Source organism: Rhagoletis zephyria, unplaced genomic scaffold (genome assembly GCF_001687245.7).
Source record: "Rhagoletis zephyria isolate East Lansing unplaced genomic scaffold, Rhagoletis_zephyria_1.1 Rzeph_scaffold_08579, whole genome shotgun sequence".
Lineage (NCBI taxonomy): Eukaryota > Metazoa > Arthropoda > Insecta > Diptera > Tephritidae > Rhagoletis > Rhagoletis zephyria.
Genome location: NW_016165659.1, coordinates 1 through 24274, shown reverse-complemented (window position 1 = coordinate 24274; position 24274 = coordinate 1). Strand labels below are relative to the sequence as shown.

At 37.5% G+C, this 24274-nt stretch overlaps 4 protein-coding genes across 7 annotated transcripts; 1 reads left to right on the top strand and 3 right to left on the bottom strand.

The window, feature by feature from the left end:
• Positions 1 to 103: 103 nt before the first annotated feature.
• On the top strand, positions 104 to 6471 carry Fim (plastin-2 fimbrin). Of its 4 annotated transcripts, none has more exons than XM_017631256.1 (5): positions 104 to 196; positions 3657 to 4767; positions 4970 to 5248; positions 5323 to 5576; positions 5660 to 6471. In XM_017631256.1, the coding sequence occupies exons 1-5, from the start codon at positions 119 to 121 to the stop codon at positions 5930 to 5932; spliced, it is 1995 nt and encodes a 664-aa protein (XP_017486745.1). In that variant the 5' UTR covers positions 104 to 118; the 3' UTR covers positions 5933 to 6471. The 4 variants fall into 4 exon arrangements, with proteins under 4 accessions (XP_017486745.1, XP_017486746.1, XP_017486747.1 ...); XM_017631257.1 differs by lacking the exon at positions 104 to 196 and adding an exon at positions 2673 to 2735 and having other exon boundaries at positions 5660 to 6469; XM_017631258.1 differs by lacking the exon at positions 104 to 196 and adding an exon at positions 3163 to 3206 and having other exon boundaries at positions 5660 to 6469.
• Positions 6472 to 8044: 1573 nt separating this feature from the next.
• LOC108375160 (uncharacterized) lies at positions 8045 to 9220 on the bottom strand. Its single transcript, XM_017631253.1, has one exon. It carries the CDS (start codon positions 9218 to 9220, stop codon positions 8045 to 8047), a length of 1176 nt encoding a protein of 391 aa, XP_017486742.1.
• A 669-nt stretch (positions 9221 to 9889) lies between these two features.
• LOC108375164 (uncharacterized) lies at positions 9890 to 10974 on the bottom strand. The gene is made up of 4 exons (XM_017631259.1): positions 10724 to 10974; positions 10527 to 10655; positions 10357 to 10470; positions 9890 to 10295 (listed from the first exon to the last, which is right to left on the bottom strand). The coding sequence occupies exons 1-4, from the start codon at positions 10925 to 10927 to the stop codon at positions 10107 to 10109; spliced, it is 636 nt and encodes a 211-aa protein (XP_017486748.1). The 5' UTR covers positions 10928 to 10974; the 3' UTR covers positions 9890 to 10106.
• A 5040-nt stretch (positions 10975 to 16014) lies between these two features.
• LOC108375161 (uncharacterized) lies at positions 16015 to 20591 on the bottom strand. Its single transcript, XM_017631254.1, has 3 exons — positions 19244 to 20591; positions 17041 to 17232; positions 16015 to 16941 (listed from the first exon to the last, which is right to left on the bottom strand). The coding sequence occupies exons 1-3, from the start codon at positions 20502 to 20504 to the stop codon at positions 16757 to 16759; spliced, it is 1638 nt and encodes a 545-aa protein (XP_017486743.1). The 5' UTR covers positions 20505 to 20591; the 3' UTR covers positions 16015 to 16756.
• Positions 20592 to 24274: the final 3683 nt, after the last annotated feature.

The window sequence follows — 24274 nt, the reverse complement described above, 5'->3', positions numbered from 1 at the left end:
TACATACAGTGTTGTGTTCGAGGAAGTGACGTCAGCGAGATTTCCCTATTTACGATATCTAATCGTTTGGTGAATTAAATTTCATAATACATTCGGGAATATTTTGCGATAACTAAACATGGCGGACATTTTAGACGTGGAGCACCATCAAGTTTTTGAGGAATACAAACAGACCTTAGAGGAATTGCTGCCAATTGTAAGTTTTTTTTTTTTTTTTTGGGTAAAGTGAGAGTACATTGGAAGTGGTGCAAATGTCGTGATTTGTGGTTTAGATGGATAGCTTACGAAAAATGTCAATAAAATACCGCTCAATTTGATACAAGAGGAGCTTTTGGATATACCGATTTAAAGTAATTGTAAATAAAATTCCATAAATTTAAAGTAAAAATTTGTTACAATCACTATTGAGATTGATCAGACATGGTGAAAACTTACATAATTAAGTTATAATGATAGAATTATTATAAAATGAAAATATTGCAAATATTTTTAATAGGGTTGCCACCAGTTTGCTTTCGTGAAAATTGCTGTTAGTCTTTTAAAATTAAAATTTGTTTTTAAAAATATTTGTTTCAAAAAATCACCTCATATAGCAGAGTTTTAGCTTAAAAGGTCTGCAAACAAATATTTAAAAATTGTATCGAAGTATATCTGAATATTTTAGCGGAAGTGTGAAAATATAATACATTTTATATATCGTTATTATGGTATTGAGAATGATGCACCCTAATGTCATGTACATGTATACTACGTTTGTAAATTTCCGGATTTAGTGATATATTAATTTCCTATATTTCACGAGAAGTCGGACGGACTATGATGGGTTCAGCAATAGCCCCTTATATTAAAGTTTATAATTCCAGACTGGCATTGGATTTCCCACATTTTTGTAAAAAAAAAATAATAATAATTTAACCCTTGACGACGGAGGGGTCTAAAACGGTCACTTTTTAATTTATAGTTTTATTAAAAAAGTTTGAATGCAGTTTTTTTTTAATATGTTTTGACCCAAAAAGCGTTAAGCTTTTAGTGGAAAAGGCGTACTTTCTTGAGATTCAGTTCATTTCTGTACTATTTACAAAGTAGTATAGATATTCCCAAAAAAAAATCTTTTATTTTCAATGATTTATGAACTTGAAATTTCTTTGATGCCCTCACTATCCTTATCTAGCACGTATTTTATTCTCGACCATACAAGCGTAACTTATATGTATATATGTAGCTATAAATAACGATTTATTGCATTTATTTTTTTTTTTTACTGTGTTCTATGTGTCATTGCTGTCTCCAGTATTCGTTGCACTAAGCATTCTGGTGGTGTTTGTTATCATTTTCTTTAGCAATTTTACTGTATACATATAATGTTATTCGAAGTAGTGTGTGCATTGGTCTGTTCAATTTTCATACTTGCCTATGAATTTTCACCGATTTTCAATTAGAATCAAAAAACGATTTAAGTTCAAAATTTGATTGAATACATATCTCATTCCAATTTGTGATTTTTTTTTTATCGTCCAAGTTGTTAAACTTTGAACTAAAACATTTTTACCTACCAAAATTACCATTTTTGCCCTTCACACTATTACTCAAACTGTTTTCAATTTCATTTGAATTCGGTTATCTTATCGCTTTGCATGCAAAAAAAAAACATAATTATCTTGAATACCTTTGCCGGTTATAAATACTCGTGACAGTGTTGCATATGATTATTGGTGGTGCAAAATGAGGTATCTAATCAATATTGTTAGAATTTTGAGTTATTGGGTTGACTTGATTAACCTTTGGATGTTCTATACTATACCAAAACCCACAATACCACGAGTACACAGAAACCACATATTTTACAATGTCAATTACATGAATGTAGGGTTAAGTCTCGTTACAAAAAAAAAACTCTCACACTTGATTTCCCAAAATTTCATTTTTACACATTCATGTTTCTGGCATGCGGGGGACTATATGTATTTAATGATTTATTTTGGAATGAATTTCCGTCATCCCTTGTAAAGTTTAGTTTGCAGACAAACCGGTTTCGGCGTTGTGCCATCTTCAGTGTATCTTATATATTTCCGTGAGGGAGTTTTATTCTTAATTATACAAACGATCTTTATGGTTCCCATGAATACATCAACACTACACCCAAACTATACCCAATCCGAGTTGATGTATCCTGCTTGAACTCCAGTATTTAAGCAGTGAACTTTTCCTCGTCGGTAAACAGAAAAAGTCTGTGACCGACCGTTTTAACCCCTTACCCACGGGATCTATTCTAAAATTCGGAAATTCGGAAATTACAGCCCTTATAGAAGCGAAACGATACTCGTAATTTACTTTATTGCTTTTTCTCAACTTTAGTGTTGGCTACGAGAAAATTCATCTAATTTTTTTATAGCTACTAGCTAACTAGTTGAGTACATACATACATACATTGACCACTGTGCTCTCACACATATGTATGTAGATATGTACTTATAAAACATAAATATGTTTATTATAGCGTTCGGCTAGATGATTCATGTCATACTTAGCAGCAACTTTCGATAAGTGTGAGCAATAATGATGATGTTGCTACTGATGATGGTGAATGGATTGGAAGGTTGTCTGCTTATAATGTTTACATTTATACGCTACCAATTCCAGTTTGAATCCCGTCCAGGTCGTCAATCAACCACTGGGAGTGTAGTTCCATGGCTGACTTTGCCCTTATTTGGCGTTGGCAGGCTTCCTTAATCAAAGTAAACAAATCATACTATTCCTTAAATGTATACATACATAGTTGGTATGCCAGAAGAAAGGTAGAAAAAAAGGCACACACGCACACAAATTCATATATACATATGTACATGATTGCAGTGGGCGGTGTGCGGCGAATGCGAACAGTGGCAGGTAAGCGATTATTGCGCATTACCAATAGCGTCGCTGTCACGCTGCCACCGTCGTCGTAAACGTCTTCGCTGCCGTTGCTAATGTCACTGCCACTCGAAACTTGTACGGACGTTGTCATTATCGCGTTGCCGGCTAGTGGTTTGCAGCAGTGTTGTGTGGGTTGTGTTGTAAGCCGCCAGCGCCCAATGGCAACGAAACAGGTTTTTCGCACCAGGTTTTACGGTTTCAAATACGACACATTGCGAAGCCAACGTCAAGCCGTCACCAAAACAGCCGCAGTCGCAATTGTAGCTGCGATGAATCGACTTTGCGTTGTTATTGTAGGTATGTAAATTGTATTGCTGTTTTACTGGGATTGCTGTTGGAATTTTTATGTCTTATGGGTGATTTACTAGCTGCCGTATCTGACCTATGCACATACATATGTATGTACTGCATACATTTCTGTTGCTTTTGAATGTATGTATGTATGCTTTGATTTGATTGCGCGCTGAAATCACCCGCAACTGCTTCGCTGTCTTTGGCCGCAACTGCGATTCGTCACAAAAATGTAAATTGAATATATCGAGGGCCAATGCATGACTCATGCAAATTATATGCCTCAATTCGTTTTGTTTTTGTTTTTGTTTTTGTTTTTTTGACCAACTCATTCCATTTTAGGTTTCCTCTTCTTGTATATCTTACTTACATACGTATTCACAGAATTTTATATGTAGATATATTTAATAAAGTATTGCATTATCTTATCTAAATTTTTGCCTTCTTTCTAGATCGATGCCAACAAAGATGGCTTCATTGACTTGAGCGAACTGAAGGAGGCACTAGATCAGGTCGGTTTCAAATTGCCTGGCTACCAGGTGCGTGAAATGATCGATGAGTTCCAAAATAAGCAACGCACATCGCATCAGGGTAAACTCAATATCGAGGAATTTGAAAACCTCTGTCTCGACCTCAAATCCAAAGATGTGGCGAGCACTTTCAAAACCGTCGTTTCAAAGAAAGAGAACCTCGAAACATTGGGTGGCATGTCAAGTATATCCTCTGAGGGCACCACACATTCAGTACGCCTGGAAGAGCAATTGGCCTTTTCCGATTGGATAAATTCGAATTTGGGTCACGATCAAGATCTAAAACATCTGCTACCAATCGACGCTGAGGGAAAGCACCTTTATCATGCGATCAAGGATGGCATCTTACTCTGCAAGATCATCAATCACTCCTGCCCGGACACTATCGATGAACGTGCCATCAATAAGAAGAATTTAACTGTCTATAGAGAGTTTGAGAACTTGACGCTGGCGCTCGTTTCATCACAAGCAATCGGCTGCAATATCGTCAACATCGATGCACACGATCTGGCCAAGGGCAAACCACATTTGGTCTTGGGTTTGCTGTGGCAAATTATACGCATTGGTCTCTTCAGCCACATTACACTCGACAGCTGCCCTGGCTTGGCTGGCCTACTGTTCGATAATGAACGCTTGGAGGATTTGATGAAGCTGTCGCCTGAAGCCATACTGCTGCGTTGGGTCAATCATCACTTGGAACGTGCTGGCATTTCACGTCGCTGCACCAACTTCCAATCAGATATTGTTGACTCGGAGATTTATTCCCATTTGCTGAAGCAGATTGCTGGCAATGATGCCGATGTGAATTTAGATGCCTTGCGTGAGTCTGATCTGACGTCGCGTGCGGAGATAATGTTGCAACAGGCGGCCAAATTAAACTGTCGCAGCTTCTTGACACCGCAGGACGTTGTCAATGGGGTCTACAAGTTGAATTTGGCCTTCGTTGCGAACCTGTTCAACAACCATCCAGGACTGGACAGACCCGAACAAATCGATGGGCTGGAGTCCATCGAAGAGACACGCGAGGAGAAAAGTAAGTAGTGTGGAATGGATATGTGAAATAAAGTCAAGAATATGTAGTAGTGCGTAACTAGCGCCAATAACCATAGAGCCTTTTGATCAATTTTAAATAACCTTCTATGTACTTTGTTTTTCGGGATTAATTGAATTGCAAAAAGTTTCGAAATCACTAATTCAAACCTATTTCTTATTTTCTACTATTCATTCACTAATAGCTTACAGAAACTGGATGAATTCCATGGGCGTTTCACCACACGTCAACTGGTTGTACTCGGATCTTGCTGACGGTTTGGTTATCTTCCAGCTGTTCGATATCATCAAGCCAGGTATTGTGAATTGGCCACGTGTGCACAAGCGTTTTACGCCGCTGCGAAAATTCATGGAAAAATTGGAGAATTGCAATTATGCTGTAGACTTGGGCAAACAGCTCAAATTTTCACTGGTCGGTATTGCTGGACAGGATTTGAATGATGGGAACGCTACTTTAACTTTGGGTGAGTAGAGAAAATATATGGCGAAATCATGGTTTTTTAAATATTTAACGTAATTGCTTTCTTTTCGTATGCAGCCTTGATTTGGCAACTCATGCGCGCCTACACTTTGTCAATTCTATCGCGTCTGGCTAACTCGGGCAACCCCATAATCGAGAAGGAAATTGTACAGTGGGTCAATAGCAAATTGTCTGCTGCCGGCAAGACATCCAGCTTAAAGAACTTCAACGACTCAGCTATTGCCGATGGTAAAATTGTGATCGATTTGATTGATTCCATTAAGGAGGGCAGCATAAACTATGAATTGGTGCGAACCGGTGGCACAGAAGAGGTTTGTGAAAATACAAAAGAGCTATATTAACACATATGTAGATAAATATGCTTCACTCGTAACTATTTCATATTTTCTTACAGGACAATTTGGCCAATGCTAAATATGCAATTTCCATGGCGCGTAAGATCGGTGCACGCGTTTACGCTCTACCCGAAGATATAACGGAAGTGAAACCCAAAATGGTGATGACAGTATTCGCCTGCATGATGGCGTTGGACTATATTCCCAACATGGATAGCGTGCCAAATCAGAATCAAGAACCAATTGCTGTGGTGAACGATGTTACCATCAACAACACAAATAGCCACAACAATAGTAACAGTAACAACATTAACAATACAAACAGTAACTAATGATCAATTATCGGGCGGCCACCATGTCTATATACTTTAAATAGGAAGAGTAAAATTGTAAACATATACATATAAATATATAAAATAAGCATCTGTAAGCAGCAACCAATAATGCAAAAAAAGAATGATTGAATTAAGAAAATTATTAAAGAAAAGCAACTATTCTTCAGCAATAATAAGAATGACCGTTAACGGCTGGAACTACAAGTACATAAATATGTATGGCGTTAAGCAATATACATACATACATGCAAACCTAAATAGATACAAACTAAAATTAATTATTTCGTCTTGTAACACAAAGCAACAATAACTTACATATGTATGCTATGTATTGTAATTTATTAATTTATTACCTTTGACAAAAAGTCAAGGCATTTTTTTTTAAGAGGAGAGTGCAAATGCACGTGCGCAGCATGTCGCTCTACCAGCCGATTTGCACTGTGCAAAGTACGATTATAAAGTGAAGCAGACATTATTATTGTATTATGATATAATGATAACCTTATTTTATAAATAAAGGTTTATTTTTACATACAGAGGGTGTTAATTATTTTAAATGATTAGAATAAAAATGGAAGTATGTACATAAAATGAAGTTTAACGGGATTTTACGTATAACAAAAGCGCAGCTGTTGTTGTTGTAGCAGCACTACTGGCAACAACAACAACAATTTAAAAAGTCAATATTTTGGTTTGCTACGTACCTACTAAAAGACATTTTTCCAATAACTGCATACGATTTTTAAATTGTACCAAAACAAAAGACTTAAGTAACAAACTGGACTATTACAGCATTCTATAGAAATCGAAACGATTTGTTTTTGTCACCAGTTTTTAATTTAAAGCCATTTTCATCGTTGTCACTACGACAGTAGGCGGTGATAGTCCTCGTTAGGTTTCCCTGGTCGATCTGGTAAGGTAGTACTATCGCATCGCATTACAGAGTAGACCCCCTGATAGTCGTGGGAAAGTATAAAAATGTGTAAAATTGCCATTTTTTAAACACGCGCAGTCATGCCCGGTAGCACTAATCAATTTTAAATTTACCAGCCTTTTGAAATTTAAAATAAATTTTGTTAGGAAAATTTTTCATTTTCAATCTGATAAATCTTTAAATTCACTGGCGAAACCAAGGCGAATTTACATAAGGTGGTGTTGTTTCATCAGCTGTGTGTATCGTTTGATTATCAAAATTTTTGTATTTCACTAGTGAGTGAGTGAAAACGGCAGAGTGTTTGTATTTTCTGCCGCCCTTTTTCATTCGGGGAAGAATAGCTGAAATTTGACAATAGCCCGCTAAAAGCAAAAACAAAGTACAAGTAATTCTTGTATTTGTAGAATCGATACCACCTTATATGAATTCGGCTTGGGCGAAACCAGGCATCAATCACACAAGCCACATGCAAGACGAAACTTCAATTTTTTACACAAAAAAAAAAACCAAAAATGCCCAGATGTTCAACCTGTCGTTATTAAAGGTTATCAAGCCACCACCGATTCGCCAATTGTATGTTCGCTTTTTTTTAGTTCCGGTCCTTAGCGAACAATTTGCAAGGCAGTCATCGATTCGCCACTTCCCTGCTCGCTATGTTGAAGTTCCGCTCGCTGAGCGAAAAATTCGATGGCGGCTTTTGTGTTGTTGTGACTATTTCCGCATCTACAATTCCATTCCGTTTACACAGTTCCGTTTCTTTTTCACTCTCCCCCACATCAATTTGACAGCCCAACTTACTAAACAGTTAGTTTTTCACGGCGCGGGCGGTTCGCAGTTTTATTCGCAAAATTTTGGGAAAAATTAACAAATTATCAAAATTAATACAAACTAAATGTGATAACGTGAATAGAAAGTGAGTGAATGAGTGAAAAGTAATACAGTGAAATTTTATTCAGTGTTAGAGTGCGTGATTTCGACAAAATTTTTTTTTTGCATTAGCGCGGGTTTTCCACGCTTAAATTTTTATTGCATCAGAAGTTCTGTGTGTTCTATCAAGTAGCAACGACTAATTTGAAGAGTTCTTTACTTTATATAGTGATATTCATAGGAACGCACACTCGCGCTTTTTTAATTCATAAAAATACTTGGAGCTCTCGAGGCGCACTTCCGAAACCTTATACTCCGATGGTTTCATTTTGCTTAACTACCTTAATGAATATTTTTTCTTTCAAATGTGGTGCACTGCTTGCTGTGTCCGTGTTTTCCAACATGCCGGCATCACTTGGCGATTCGCTTGCTGCAGTGCCATTTGGACCCTTTTCAAATGAATAAGATATTGTGCGTTTGTAAATACGTTGTTGAGTTTTTTGGACTTTATGTTCCTTCCCTTTAGCTGGACGTGACCTGTTGGCCGCGCTTCCACTGCTCCTTTCCCGGGGCACGTAGCATTTAGTAGTCGTACCATCACCATCCACGCACTGGTAGCAAATTTTTCCACGCCTCAGCATTTGTATGCAAGTGCTGCTGTCTTTTGGGAGTTTTACCTGCACGTGCTTGCCTTTATAAACACTTTTATTAAGCTTTTCAACACTTTTGTCCGCTCCGGCGGCTTCCATTTCTTCCAAAGACGTTTGCTCAGCACTATGTGATGTAGGCTCGTCAGTATCACGCTGTTTCTTATAACTGCGTTCCCTCTCGAACGAATAATTCTGTGGTTCACTTGCACGTGAGAAGGAGCATGATTCCGATTTTTCGCCACTGCGAGCATTTTCACAAATCAGACAATTTTGCTTGTGTTTTCTAACACGGCGACATTTTTCCTTTGTTTTGCGCTGTGAACGATTTTTCGTTTCCTCCGTAAGCGGTTCCGTTTCCGCAGATGAAGAATTGTCTTCCGTTTCAAAACGTTGTTCTTCGCTTTCACTACCTTCGCCATCTAGGGGTTCTTTATTGTTTCCACTAGAGTCGTTATCTTCTCCTAGTTTGTCGCTAAAATAGTGACGCACAAAATCTTCATAAGCCTTATCGTAATTGAATTCATTACTTGACGGTGCATTTAATTGATCTTCCGCGGGGTATGTGTTATCGGTTGATGAATCTGGCGTTGGTGAAAAGTTGGTATCCAGCTTGGCGGGTAATGTGAATGCGGCCGAACTCACATCCGATCTGCGTTGTGCTACAGTGTTTGGTATACTCGGAAATGATAAGCTCGAGCGTTCCAAGAGTCGCAACAGCTCTCCAGGTGCAAATGATTCCCAAAAACTTTGTTGTGTGCTCGGGTGCAATACTTGGCTCGCACTTAATCGTAAAGCAAACAAGGAGACCACTGGGATCAGCAAAGGTAAGTTCATCTAAAGTAAGTCGTTTTTATAAAAAAAAATGGTTTTTTATAACAATTATTTGAAGAACACCTACCATTGCCACGGGTTTTCAAAAGTGAATGACAAAATTCACCTGTATTTGCTGCCTTTATAAATGCAACTTCATGTTTGTTACTGCTAGGTACACTACCGGCTATTTTCTTTTTTGCAATGAAACCGCAACGTTTCACACTTCACTACATTCAGGAAATCGTTGCAAGTTAGTTTGTGGTGCAAGCAAATGCTTACCACAAAACTTCAGGGGACATAATTTTACATTTCCGAAAGTGGTAAAATAGGTAAACCAATTGCGTTGAATGAAAAAAGGTGGCAATTTATCCTCATACCCTTGAAGAGGCATGCAAATTCATTCCAATCGAAATCACATACTTATCTTGTTTGTATGTAGTAAAATTTTATTAAGCCTTAAGTTCTATTTATTAGCATTCATGTAAATATGCTTGGTCTGTGATAAACCATTTTGTACATAATAAATAATACATATTACACTAGTCTAACTAACTGGAACTGTATAACCAAGAATCAAACATATATCCAACATAACGTCCTAATCCATTATAGCTTTTACGGAATGTAGTTAAATTAACATTCAAATCCTTACATTCCATTTATCCACGGGTTCCATAAACTATTTATGTAAAAAATGGATAGTACAAACTAAAGAAAAACAATTCATGCACTTTGCGAGTGTTTGCGTTGATTTGTTTGTGTATATAGTTTCCATGTGTATTTACATTTGCTTTTGCCCAAAATTTGCGTGAATGAAGTAACTTCATTACAATGTTTCATGCCATATCACTTTGTCGCGTGCATGCGTGTCATGATTTTCGTTGTGGTTACCCTCCGTCCACCAATACTATGTACGACTATGCTGGACACCAATAACTATTTTTGATGCTTCAATTCCGGCAGTTTTGAAGTTTTTTTGTTGACGTTGTTGGCGCATTTCACGTCGTTTTTCACGTATCAACTGCTTAGTTTGCTCTGTGTCAAGTTCGTCCCAGCCACCATCGATAGCATCGTCTACCCAATCTTCTAGATCCGCCTGTAGAAAGAAAAATATAATTTGCAAAGTTTTTTCGTATAGTGGCCTTTAAGATAATTACATTCATTGCTATTGGCACATCACTCTTTGCTTCTAGGCGTGAAAAGTCGGTTTTATCATTACTATTGTCGCCCAAGTAATATTTAATTTGAGGTTGTATAACAGGTGCTAATTCCTATAATGGGGATGCAGTGAATGTACAAAATAAATATCAAATACTACGGGACTTACAGTAAAGAAATCTGGCTCTTGCTCAGCTGGTGGCGGAGTTGGTGGCTTAGCCAGTCGTTGACGATATTGTTCGATATGCTCCGTCACAGTGCGCGGACTTTCATCCCAAGAATTCCAATCGCGTTCCACCTGTGCACATATTTAATTATATCAATTGAATTATCAACACAAACCATAAGGAAAGCATATGTGTGTACGTGTTGTTGTTGCTGTGTCCGATTCCAATTGGGTGACTGCTTTCCTACCGGCACCGCCTCTTGACCATCACCTATCACAACTTTTATTTCCATTGGTTCTGAGAAACTCGGTTTTCTTCGTCTTCCGAAAGAGAAACAACACATCATTCGTCGCAGCAGCTTAACAATACTTAGTAATAGTGTCTTAATTTGTTGTATCACCATTGTAACAATTCCTTTTTGCAATAATAATTTTTATAAATTCCTCGATTTGTATGCTGGTGCAATATAACAGCTGACCCAATTGACAGCTGGATAAACAAATTGCGCAGAGTTGCATCGAAGCCCCAACGTAAAGAGTGCGTTACGTTACCCTTTACGCTCTGACGCAATCAAATATTTTTGTGAAATCGCAAAACATATAGGAGAAATAAATAATATCGTCGTTGTTTTTGCAAAACCGCCCATCGACCAGTTGCAAAACAGCATAAATCTCCATAGTGACAAAAATGAGATTTGATAACCCTGAACTCCAGGCATCGAGAATTATGAATAAAATCGGTATTAAAACAACAGATTGTAAAATAATAGCTAGCCGGCTATCAAGAAAAAAAGTTTTTCGATAGATAGGCGGTTTTGCAATTAGTCGATGGGAGGTTTTGCGACGATATATGTTTTAAGTGTGTTAAAACCCGCCCCTTGAGCTAGAAAAACAAAAGGTGGGCGTGGCCCGCCTCCTCTGACACACACATTTTTTTGGTGAAGATTAATAGGGGGTGTTAGGGAGGGGTAAAAGTAGAATATTCGAAATATTTAAAAGCCTATTTATCAAAAATTTTGAACCGATCTTTATTAATTAAAATACCTTTGATCTGATATATACATATATATATTTATATATAAGTATAATGATAAAATGCACCCTACACCACTGAATCTAAATATTTTGCGAGGCGATTTCGGTTTTTTTTTTTGTTTTGTCGAACGTAGGCGTCGCCTTTTTAAATTTTATTTCATATCGCTATTTTTGTCTCAAGGAGAAAAGTTTTTTGTTTCAGATTTCAGTTCCTCCACCCTAATGTCAGTAAATTAAAGCTATATAAAATTTATTAAAATTTAGCCCCGGAAGTATTTTGATTATTCCAATAGAGCTATTTCTAAAAGTTATTGATTGCCAAATGTAGGTGTCATTCCCACGGCATCTTATTCTACGTACCGGAATGACTCCACCGCCGCACTTGCTCGGGCTTAAGAACTCATCGGCAGTGCACCACGTCTTACGTGGCCCATGTGGTACTAATCGGACCGCCTCCACGGCACACCGTAGTTCGACCGAGCAAGCCAACACCAACACAACCACACTCCAATATAACACACACACACTCCAATACAACACACACGCACAGAGGAAACCGTACTCCCACCAACATGCCACTGCCGACAACTCCTAGTCCCTCCAACAATCTGCTCTGATGTGTCGGTCCAGCATATGACATCAGTCACGTGCCAGTGGCTAGTGCCACTTTAGGGCATGTTCCGGACTGTACGCCACGCGAGATTTGACGCGAGATTGGCTCCCTCTACAGCAGCACATACAGCAGGCGGCCAGAAGGAAAAAACACTCCTTTACACTACAAATTGCAACCAGTCTCCCTAGACACACAAAGATATTACAGTTCAACTGCGACGGATTTCAAAAATAGATCGAGGAGGTAACCGTATTCAAAAGCCGGAATGGCATTTTGATAGTTGCGGTCCAAGAGGCGTAGTTGCATTCAAGCCTGTCGAATGATCGTAGGGGAACACAGTTGGCTGAGCAGATAGGCGATTCGACATACTGATCAACTTGTCAACATAAATCAACTTTTCTAAACCTGATCGGAACGGCTTTGCGGAAGTTACTCAAAAAACCTTCTCTGCCCTTCCCACACCAACCGACGTTCACATAGGGGAGCGAAAGTTCTGCAAGGGTTGTCACTGCTGCTACAGATCGCTTCAATCCAGCCGGATGCATTTCGGACTCCCGTCGGAATTTTCCAGCTGAAGCGGCTGTTCCAGCCGATGAGCGTGACAACCTTCGTCAGGCCGATCCCGGAAATCCCCTTTTCAGTGAGATTTGGCAACTTGTGAACGAACATAAGCGGAAGAAATGGGAAGAGTGTTTGAAGACTTGCAGCTTCACCTCCGGTGTGAGCAAGCTTTGGTCAACCATGACAAACGTCGTTTAACCAGAAGGCCAACACCCAATGCGCCTCTTGTTTTCACCAGCGGTGAAGTTCAGGTAGCCATCGGGAAGGCGAAAGTCTCCAAAGCCATAGGTCCGGAGGGAATTTGCATGCTGACGCTGGAAAAATTGGGTCCTCCGAGAGCAGATTATTTAACTAAGGTCTTCAATCTGTCTATGGCCACCCTCATCATTCCGAAAAACGGAAACGGTAGTCCCACTGCCTAAACCGGGGAAACCTTATCGCCCGATAACTCTCCTTTCCCTGCCGCACTACACAGCGACGCATCAGCATGGGCTCCATAAAGTACTTAGCACAAACAAAGCACCTTAACGCCATTAACACCCAGATAACTTGTGGCGAAAGTAAACGGTTGCCTCTCCGAACTCTCTCACTTATTCGCTGCAAGAAGCCTACCCTGCCTACAACCTCTGTACCCAACTGCATACCGATGGGCCTTAAACGGCATTCACAGGGCGTCAGTCTTGAGTTACATAGAATCCCGACCTGTGAATGCCGTTGAAGATCTATCGGTATGCAATTGGGTTCAGAGGTTGTTTAATGAACCTCTAGACTTCATCCGTCTGTTCGTATCTAACCAGCTAACGCCCCCGTGGAAGTTGCACACTTCCTGGACTTCCCCTTAGCTGAGCCTGACGACAACGTTGACGGACAAGCCGCTACAACAACAATAACCGAAAAATTAAAAAAGTGACACCTACATAGATTTGGCCAAGGCGAACTTATATAATAGTAGGAGAGCCCATCAAACTAAACCGAGTAGAGTAGGGGTCCCAGAGGCCATACATATATTTGGTGACTTCATGCATGAGGGAACACGAAATGGGCCTGCTGCCTCGCCTAAGGCCAGTCAGGGCCCCAAAAAAAATAAAATAAAAAAAAATTGTGTAAACTTTGTTTTTCGAAAAAAATGTTTTCATTGAATAATTTGGCCATTTTTAATTTTTAAGAAACATCATAAGAACAAAAGTTGTAGGAAATTCAATTCTAACAAGTTTGGTCCTCATAATTTTCCTTCTAAAATTGATAGTTTTCGAAATAAACTTGAAACAAGCGGCAATCTCAAAATATTTCATTATATCTCGTTCATTTTCAAATCTACGGCATAAATAAGTAAGGTTAGACTTGAAGAAAATTAAATTTCCTACAACTTTGGCCCCCACAATTTTTCTTCTAGGACCGGTATTTTTTGATAGGAACAGATAAGTAATGCGTTGGCAATAACTCAATAGAACATAAGATGGAATGTTATCGAAATTTGGATGAGGGCAATACAGAAAGAAGATTGGTTATTCAAATATTTTGGTAATTAAATTTTTTTTTTTAATTTCGATTATCATACGTACGATGTACCTTGTGAACTTAAATTCTTTTTCTTAGAATCATCTTTGTCTTCTTATGAACTATTCTACTATAAATTCAATTCTTTTATTATTTTTTTTTTTTTTGTAATAACCTTGCAAAAATACTTAAGATCGGGTGGTGTACGGTGAACTTTCTTTGTTTACTGGTAAGGTGGTACGCTCTAATACATACACAAGAACTAAAAATCAATCAACCCCTAACGGTAATAGAATTAAAGGCTCACCACTTTAAAGGGGTGTTTAAGATACTTACGGAATCCATTTTTTGCAAAAAAAACTCTATAATTCATTATCAACTTATTAAATAAATATATATTATCTTTATTGTATGTATGTATATTTTCGTACATACCCGTATCATTTGGATGCGATTTTTTTAAACTAAAATTTACATCTTCACTTTTCAGTATAAGTACTGGCAAATATTTATTTATTGAATATCTAAATAAAATTACGTTGGTAATATCGTTTTTATTAGTCCGTTCTACTCTATACTTTTCAATGGTTTGTTCTTATAAACTTAGTCGAATGTGTTTTTTTTTTAATTACAAGTGTTTTCAGTACCATTATGTTACAAAAAAAATTGCTTATAATTACAAAGTATTCAAGTACGATTAAGTACTTTTTTATTAAACGAAAAAAAATAAATATAAGGAATTTTCTTCCAAAACAAAAAAAAAAAGGCTAACAAAAAGTTAGATGTTGCCATTACAAATTGGATTAGTTTGAAAAAAATATGTTGCTATTAATGCTATTTATAAATACAAATGTACATACATATGTGTGTACTTGAAGTCACTGCTTTCTCTTAACTAAATCGATAGTCCATTAGGAAATTATGCATTAACGTAAATAACCTAAAAAACTAGGATTAATGAAATTAATTATTCTTTCGATTATTTATTGATTTTGTCACACACCTACATACTTAAGTAATACTTCCGCATTTGTTTTCAAATTCCTTCTTTTTAACATTTCTGTTCTACATATCGTTACTTTAATATAGAAACGCTCTATCAAAAATTTTTGTTTCTTTCCGGCGTAGTTATAAACAGGGACGGAAAATCATCATTATTTTTTAAATTTTAACCAAAAAAATCAACAACTTGTAATCATCGCAAAACAATTTTAATTATACTCACGAATTTGTGCTCGTACGTCCTACTGTATTTCACAATGATTTTTATTTTTCAAGTTTAACCAATAACGATTAAAAATAGTAATTAATATTTGAGAAACTATTATTTATTGATTTTTATTTTTTCGATCAAAAATAATGATTGTTTTACGATTTTTATTATTTCGCTCAAAAAAAATAATTACTAATGAATAATGATCATTCAAAAAACTCAAAAGTTATACCAGCGTGATTTCCGACGCATTTTTTTCAGAGGTAGCGGCACTCTAATAAAAGAAAATACTTAAGTCCCGAAATTTTCGGCAGCATTTTAGTTAGTTGCGTCTGTTAGGCTTTTTAAATTTCATAAATAAGAATTATTTTTAAGTAAAATAAAAATCAAATAATAATTACTTCCGTTGAGCGAAAAAATTAAACTCAATAGTAATTATTATTTTTAAGCGAAAAAAATAAAAACCATAAAATAATGATTAAATGCTGATTTAAATTATTTTAGTCATAATGATTACCGTCCCTGGCTAAAAAACTATAAAAAACAAAAGTTCTTCAGTTGTGTGTTTTTTTTTAATAAACACAGAAACAAATTTTTTGATGTAGTTGTTGATTTTAAATTTGATAAGGTTTTTGTTCAGTAATCTGCCGACTTTTGTACAGAGTTGAATTTCGAAAGAAAATTACTTAGGGCCTTTCTATAATAAGGTAATGAATACCTATACGATCAAGTTCAACGTTTATTTTCTAACACATTTTCATTACAAATGTATTTATTGTAGGTAGTTATTGTGTTTGTTAGAAAGTTGTATAAAAAAATAGTACAATTTCAGTGTAACACCGACAGACACACTCATCGTACGTCTAACCTTACGATCTATAAGCATAATTTGAACTATCACATTGAAAATTGCAAATTTCACACATACATACATACATACATACATACATGTAAGTAAACATCCATACAAACGAATGCATGTGGATTTAAGCACTTCATTATCGATCATTTCATTATTTGTGAATTGCGCTTATTCATTACATTCTAACTCACATACGTACATACATGCCTACATAGGTACTATATTTAATTATTAATATACTCGTCTTCATTTTGTTAACTACATAACTATTTTTTCCGTTGCATAAACGAACATTTACCAGATGTACATACATAAATGCCTTTGCGCGTATCTGCATGCTTGTATTCCTCATACAAGTATGTAGTTTAGTGTAAGTTTCACTGAAATATTTTTATAAAAATATGCATGTATGTATTTCTTAACTATCCTGTGATACTCGTATTAAGCACGTGTTAGTGTTTGATAATAGTTTCTGGTCCAATTGTGGCATTAATGCCACCCTCTGCCGTCGTTTGCTTCTTCTCTTTCAAATATGTGATCGCATACTCGATCGTCCAGGCGATAACACAAAGGAATATACAAACTGTTTGTGCGTGTATACAAATGGGGTAACTGGTTGTGACGTCACGTATAAGACCTGTTTTGGTGGAGATAAGAGTTATATGCATGCATTAAATAAGAGTCTTCTCCAAAACGCACAAAAAAAAAACAATAAACATAACCTGTTTGCACTTACCGATCAGCGGCCCCAGACAGATGACAAATACGGCTTTGCCAACCAAATGCCAACCGAAAGCGGAGGGTAATTTCTCCAGCGAACAGTACTCGGAAACAGTTAGTGTGAAATTGGCCAAGGCGGAGCCACGGAAGAAACCACATATCGATAGCCAAACCATCAGTTGGGTCCACCCGGTTTGCTCAGCCATAACTGCAATTAAATATTAAATTATAAATAGTTACATCTTTGAGTCTTATTGGGTTTGAGTCATTCAAAATGAAAATTTTTAAGAACTTTATATTTATTTGGCTATACAGTATGAACTTCAGGCTTTATGTATGAAACACCATATTGTAATAAACATAGTGAAGTCAATATTTGACGCACGCTATTCTACAGAAGTTAAAGACCCACCTCAATTCGTCTAATAACATTGTGTAGGGTGGTATCTACCTATCATCCCTATGTGTGTAAGCATGTTGTGCCTTTGAGAACATGCGCCCCGCTACTCGTTGTTTTACATATAGGTAAGTCTATAGAGTATTTTAAAGAAGGGATGTTAGGCTAATGTGCCAATAGTTCATGGGGTATGCGTGCCCACTTCTGCTCACTTTTGCCAAGATCACCATCCTCGCAATCCCTTAAGTCGATGAAACGTAAGTCAACCTAAGAACGCTTTCAAAGATGTTGCATAGCCAGTCCAGCGCTCAAAACCCACTCTAATCTGAATGGCCTCACCATTTCTACAGCAAGGCCACCTCCTCCTGTAATAAAATATCGTGAAATTTCTCGCCTCTTGGAGTTCACTCGCCGACGAACTTTTAAATGAGTCTTTGGTTTACAGAACTCTGGTTCGGTGGAGCTCCCGATTCAATTGCAGAAATTCTGCTATGAGTTTTTTTCTCACTAGGTATGTCTTTCTTGTAGAAGATCCCTGTCCTAGTCTCAAAACTCGTTAGAGTCCGCACATTTTGCTAGCCTAAAAGTATCTCTCTCCCATTTCCTAAGATTACCAAGTTCGGGGCACCACCAAAGGGGTTTTACCCTTCCCTTAGCCCTCCTTATGGTGCAGTCCTACTCAAAAAGCATCTATTTAGTATATATAAGTACGCTAACATAAATTTTGTCTCCGTTCGTTTGGGGATTCTACCGAAAAATTTCAAAACCATGAACACCATTTGGGTACTTTTTTGTAGAAGAAAGGAGTTTCCATGGCATCGAAATTTATCGAATCATGGAAGTTTAGCTATCGAAATTTATCGAGTTATCGCAACGTATCGAATTATTCAAATTGATCAGTGTTTATTGAGTTGTCGAAATTAACGGTTAGCTATCGAGCTATACAATATATTTATTTTATATTATACCGGAATATTTCAAGTTAAAAAATTTATCAATTTATCGATATTTATTGAATTCTCATTATTTATACACTTACCGAAGTTTATCGAGTTATCGTAATGCATCGAGTTTTTTCAACTTACTGACTTATCGATGATTATTGATCTACTGAAATTGGTCGATTTATCCAATCGAAGTTTATGGAATTTTCAAAATATATCGATTTATCAAGGTTATATAAGTTTATCGAGTTATTACTGCTTATCGAATTTTATCGTGTTAACAGAGAACAACGAGTTATCGAAATTTTTGATAACTTTCGAAAAATATGGAGCGTCAAAATTAAAGACTTATAAAGGTATCCATTTTTGAGTAATCGAAATTTTTCGGGCCCTAGAATTTCAGAGTTTTCGAAATTAGTCGTTTTATCGAATTTTGTTGAGTTATCGGATTTTAGTGTTTTTGAAATTAATTGAATTATCGATACGTATCAATTTATTGAAATTTATCGATAAACTGGAATGTGTCGGGTCAACTCTAAGTCCTGCCGAAGTCCTTCAAAAATATAAAAAAATTTAGTGACGTTTTAGTTCAAAAGCAGAACATTTTTCGGCTCCAAGGCTCTTAAAAACTAGGAAAACGTTTGAATTTCGACCTGTACAGGACCCTTCATCCAGTCAGCTCTGCGCCAGACCCAGTACAAAAAGTTAAATAAAGAAAGGTGTTCGACGTTTTCCCCATGTATGTATGTATGTGAGAACCTTGCCGCTATTAGCTACGCTTAAGTTGCTATGAAGAAGGGAGCAAATATATTTCAGCCCAAGTGAACTCCGTATGACATGCTATTGACATGTATCAATGAACCAATAATTATACTTACTCGAACGGGTGATGCCCACAAAGATGATGGAAACCAAGAACACAGTGCGCTTCTTGATGGTAGTACGATCGAATATGGGCGGGAGTATTATACGCGCTAAAATATCTGTGATGGCCGTTATGGACAGGCAGAAGGCAACATCTGTTTTATTGTAGCCGAGATTGGCAAAAAAGAATGGCGTAACCATTTTGAAATTCATCTCGCCGACGTAGAAGATGGACAGTCCGAAAAGTATGTTTAGAAATATTTTATCACGCAATAAATCAACATCCATGAGATCAGCGAAACGTCGCCAGAAGCCGGGTTTCTTCTCCATCTCCTTCTCCGGTGATTCTTCATATTGATCAGTCTCTGCAGGGCGCATTTTAATGAATGAATCGCGATGCGCATTCGCCATGCCACCCGTCGCAGTGTTGACACGCTTCAACTCGCGATCATTGCGCTCAAACTCTTCATCGCCTACATTCATGTGCACCTGCAGTATGGAACCGGTGAAATCCATGTAAGACAGATTCGATGTAACCGAATGTTTGCGATTGCGTAGTGTCGTATTCACATCTGAATTAGACTGGCTAGTATTCACCGCCGATTGCACGCCGGCTAGCGACATTATGCGCGGAAACGTGGGACGCTTTGGCATGCCTGTGCGCGTACCATTCATTGTGTTCATCGCTATTTCAGAGTAATTCTTGCGCATATATTGCTGCTTGGAAAAGAGTAACGTGTTTAGCTCAGGTAACGCGTCTTCTTCGTTGCCATCCTCCCGTATGACTTTAACGTCCGGTGTGGGTGGCGACACCGGCACCGTCATCATTTCCTCATCGATCACTTCATCGATCATATGCCACTTGGCGGGCTGCAAGAGCACAGCACCGACTGTGGAATTTAATGCTACACCGGCCAACATTAGCACAGCACCACGAAAACCGAACGCTTCGAGCAGAACACGTACCAGTTGTGGCATTATCAGCATACCCAAGGCTGTGCCAGCCATGGATAATCCAACAGCTTGTCCGCGTTTGTTCTTGAAGTAGTGATTAAGCGCGACAAAGGCGGCAGATGTTGAAAGTCCGACGCCAATGCCGTTGATCACACTGTACGTACTGAGTATGTGTGTCATGCTGGCTGCGGGTGAGGTGGCCGCCAAGCCTATGCCGCATAATAATGAGCCGGCGACAGCCACCTTTCGGTACGAAAACTCCTTGAGTAGCGGTCCGACAAAGAGCCCTGAGAAATTCATGCACACATCGAGTGTGCTCATAATAACCGCAGCGCCGGTGGTGCCGACATCGAGATCGCGCAGCAAATCGCCGAAGAGCAGGCCGAATGAGGGCTCGATTGAACGGGTGGCCAACTGAAATGTATAGAAAATGAAAAGAAATTAGATGTTATGAAAGTGAGACTCTTTTGTTTATACTACTTATCAATGTATGTACTATGTATGTATGTATGTATATATAATAATACTAGATTGGCTCTTACACATATGCTAATGTTGGGCCCAGCTTATCCTCCAATTTGTGGCGTGCGCCTTGATGTTGTCACACAAAGGGGAGGGACCTACCAGGGTTTGAAAAACTGTCAGCAAAGCAGCAACGGCATTACTATTTTTGCTTTTGCTTAGCTTTGAAATTTTCGATTTCGGTTCGAACTGCTTTGATTTTGCTGTAACTTTGAAAAGTTTATTTTGTTTTTTTATCGGCAGTTTATTTAAACAATTTTATTGCTTTCGATTTGCTGTGATAGTGCTTTTGCTGTGCTGTTATCTGCTTGGCTGTGTTGTGCACATGACGCTTTTGCAGCGTGGTATATTATCTAAGTACATATTAACTCCGCCATCAGTGCAAAGCTTATCAGGGTAAGCGACTAGTGGATTTGCGCACGCATACATATAATATCCTCTATTTCTGCCAATTCGATGCTTCGCAGCAAATTTATAATCAAATTGCTGTTGATTTGCTGCTGCTGCGCTGTCTTTGTGCTTCCACAATTTGCTTTCGAAATTTCATAGCAAAACGGCAGCCAAAGCATTTGCTTTTTTCTGAATTGCTTTTGCTTTGCTTTCGATATCATACATGCCGAAGTCAAAGCACAGCAAAAGCAAATTAAATAAAAATATTACAGCATTTTCAAACCCTGGGACCTACAGTTTTACGCCGACTCCGAACGGCGATTGTATTTTTATGAGAAACTGTTTTTCATGGCAGAAATAAACTCGAAGGGAGGGGCGACCGCTGTTAAGAAAAAACCTTCTTTCTATATTTTTTGCGATGTTGCTTTGACCAGGGCTTGAACCGGGGTTCTTCGGAGTGGAAGCGCGCACTGCTAACCACTAGACTAGAGAATATCTGCTTAAGTATGTATACACAATTTATTTATCCTTGTATAAATAAATTATGGTATATGTTTGTTATATAGATCGATCATTTTAATCAATAACCCTTGACTTGATTGATGAACCTTGGCGAAAATACATAAATACGTATGTATGTATGCCTTAAAACTATGCGTTTGTTGTACTATATTTTGTCAACATAAATTTTATATGTTCAGTTTTTAAATGATGACATGAAAATTAATGAAAAATTCCAAAAAAATGATTCCCCCGTTTATAAATCATGGACAATTTATATCCGGTTTTTAATGTCCGAAAATATGTTTCTACTTCATATATGACCAAGGCTTATGGCCAGTTTTTACATTACTAAAAATTAATGTCCGATTTTAAAGGTCAATAAAAGGAATGCTCATTTCTTATGTATCTTACTAAATGCAGTCTCAGGCGGAAAGAGCTTTGCTAAGGATAACTTGTACCAATATGGGAGCAAAAAAGTTTCTTAATCGTAGGAAGTTGGACATTCTTACGAAGAAGTGCCCTGAAATTTCAATACCGAGGGCTACCGTGTCTTACAAAGAGGTTCATAACTGATCTGAGTGATAAGAAGAGCTGGGTAGACATATTCCGGACCTATCGGACAAATCAAAACATGATTACCTAGTACACTGATGGCTCATTGACCGAAGAGGGTACCGGCGTATGTAGGTATTGTTGGACCGAGGTTAATATACACGGAATCCGTGGGAAAACATATGTCCGTTTTCCAGGCTGAAATATACGCCATAGAAAAATGAGCAGAACATCGCGATCTTGACTGGCAGCCAAACGGCTATCAAGGCCCTTAGATATCACCACGTAATGGTGATTGAGTGCCTCAACAAGCTCAATACTCTTGGTCTGACCAATCGAGTTTGGGTTCTCTGGATTCCGGGACATATAGGTATTAAAGGAAACAATATTGTCCACAAACTAGCGAAGAAAGAAGCATCAACCCCCTTCATCGGCTTAGAGCCCTTCTGTGGCTTAAGAAAAGGGGATAAGCTACCAGGCCTAGAGTAGTCCAAGGCACTTTTAGGGACATATAACCTAAACCGCTTTTAAGGAATGTATCAGCTTATCCAGGAATAACTTAAGAATTGTAATAGAAATTCTGACAGGACATTACAGGCTGAACTATCACTTGACTAAGCTGGGAATTTACACGCGGGAGCGATGCAGATTTTGCGGGACGGATATCGAGACTGTACAGCACATCTTAGAAGACTGTCTTGCACTGATGCGCAAACGCAAAAGACACCTAGGTGAACATCTAATAACCGAGGACGAAGTGAAATCGGCAGATTTAGGTTCGATACTAAAGTTTCACTCGGATACTGGATTAATAGACACACTATAAATCCATGAAGGGGTAAATTGAGAAAGAGAAATTTTATTTCGATGTGTGAACAGCTAGAAAGACCTTTCTGTCACATTTCGGAAATCAGTTTTAGAAATAAAAGTTGCAAGATGTGACTGCAGTTGTGCTCGCGCTGCTCTAGCAATCTGCAAATCGCCTTTTGGAAATAAAAAACCTCTTTTGAAAGACACTTTACATGAAAATGTCACTGCTCATGCAACTGATTTCTGAAATTTCTCAATTTGATAGCCTTTTCGAAATGTATTGCATTGCTACGTCTGACAGGCTCTTACGAAAAATTTCTTCAATTCAATTAAATTTTCTGTTACAATTTATTTTTTTTTTATAGAAAAAAAAGCTACGAATCAGCTGTTGATAAACATAGTTTACCAGACTAATAAAATAAAGCTGCAAAGGACATTCAAAGTTGATAAAATTACCGAGTACCAACTAGCAGTTTACCAAAACTATGGAAATGGGTGTGAAGACCCCTCCCTGCAGAAAAAAAATATCAATTGATTAAAGTAACCAACTTGTAGTTAGCTTTTTTGCGTGATTTCGATAAAAAAAACTAACTTCTAATTAGCTATGACAAAACCAACTTTAAATTAGTCGTTCAGGAGTCATACAGACGTTATAAATTTAAATTTAAATAATAATAATAATAATAATACAAAATTAAATTTAAATAATTCAGTACACTCTTTTCTACACTTCGTAGATTATTTTTCCAATGCAGGACAAATAAAATAAAGATCGAAATTTTACATTATTATTTTGATGCTATGTCTGATGGAATTCAAATGTGGGACCACCTACAAAATACCATGTAAGCAAATATGTAATGTTGTAATGTTGAATAAAATATTTAAATACAAAATATAAAATATCTTTTTTATTGGTAATTTATGTCCAAAAGTAGTTAGCTACAAGATAGTTGACATCTAATGCGGAGGCAACCAGGGATCACTATTTTGCGGCCATCGCCGTTCAAAAGTTACGGCCAAAGGAAATAGTTAATAAATAAGTTACAACTAGTCGACTGCTAGTTAGTTAATAGTTAGCTACAAACTAGTCCCATTTCCTGCAGGGCTATTATAAACAGAAGGGTTAGACTGGCTGAAATGATTGCTATTAGAGCTATTGCGGATTAAAATTGCTTAGCACTCAAACTTAAGTTAAAAATAGCTTATAAAATTTGTTATTCTTGGCAAACATAAAAAAAATGATTATCTAATAAAATAATACAATATAACAAGTAAGAAAGTCTAAGTTCGGGCAGAGCCGAACATTAAAT

What these genes read in the sequence shown, in the direction of transcription:
- LOC108375160 (XM_017631253.1), bottom strand. Translation starts at nt 9,220, where the DNA reads ATGAACTTACCTTTGCTGATCCCAGTGGTCTCCTTGTTTGCTTTACGA.
- LOC108375164 (XM_017631259.1), bottom strand. Translation starts at nt 10,927, where the DNA reads ATGGTGATACAACAAATTAAGACACTATTACTAAGTATTGTTAAGCTG. An exon ending in GGACACAGCAACAACAACAC is followed by an intron (nt 10,656 to 10,723) that starts GTACACACATAT and finishes ATATGTGCACAG; the next exon opens with GTGGAACGCGATTGGAATTC. An exon ending in AAGAGCCAGATTTCTTTACT is followed by an intron (nt 10,471 to 10,526) that starts GTAAGTCCCGTA and finishes TCCCCATTATAG; the next exon opens with GAATTAGCACCTGTTATACA.
- LOC108375161 (XM_017631254.1), bottom strand. Translation starts at nt 20,504, where the DNA reads ATGAGCACACTCGATGTGTGCATGAATTTCTCAGGGCTCTTTGTCGGA. An exon ending in TGTGGGCATCACCCGTTCGA is followed by an intron (nt 17,233 to 19,243) that starts GTAAGTATAATT and finishes ATTTAATTGCAG; the next exon opens with TTATGGCTGAGCAAACCGGG. An exon ending in CTGTCTGGGGCCGCTGATCG is followed by an intron (nt 16,942 to 17,040) that starts GTAAGTGCAAAC and finishes CCACCAAAACAG; the next exon opens with GTCTTATACGTGACGTCACA.
- Fim (XM_017631255.1), top strand. Translation starts at nt 3,461, where the DNA reads ATGCATGACTCATGCAAATTATATGCCTCAATTCGTTTTGTTTTTGTT. An exon ending in GAACGCTACTTTAACTTTGG is followed by an intron (nt 5,249 to 5,322) that starts GTGAGTAGAGAA and finishes TTTCGTATGCAG; the next exon opens with CCTTGATTTGGCAACTCATG. An exon ending in GAACCGGTGGCACAGAAGAG is followed by an intron (nt 5,577 to 5,659) that starts GTTTGTGAAAAT and finishes ATTTTCTTACAG; the next exon opens with GACAATTTGGCCAATGCTAA.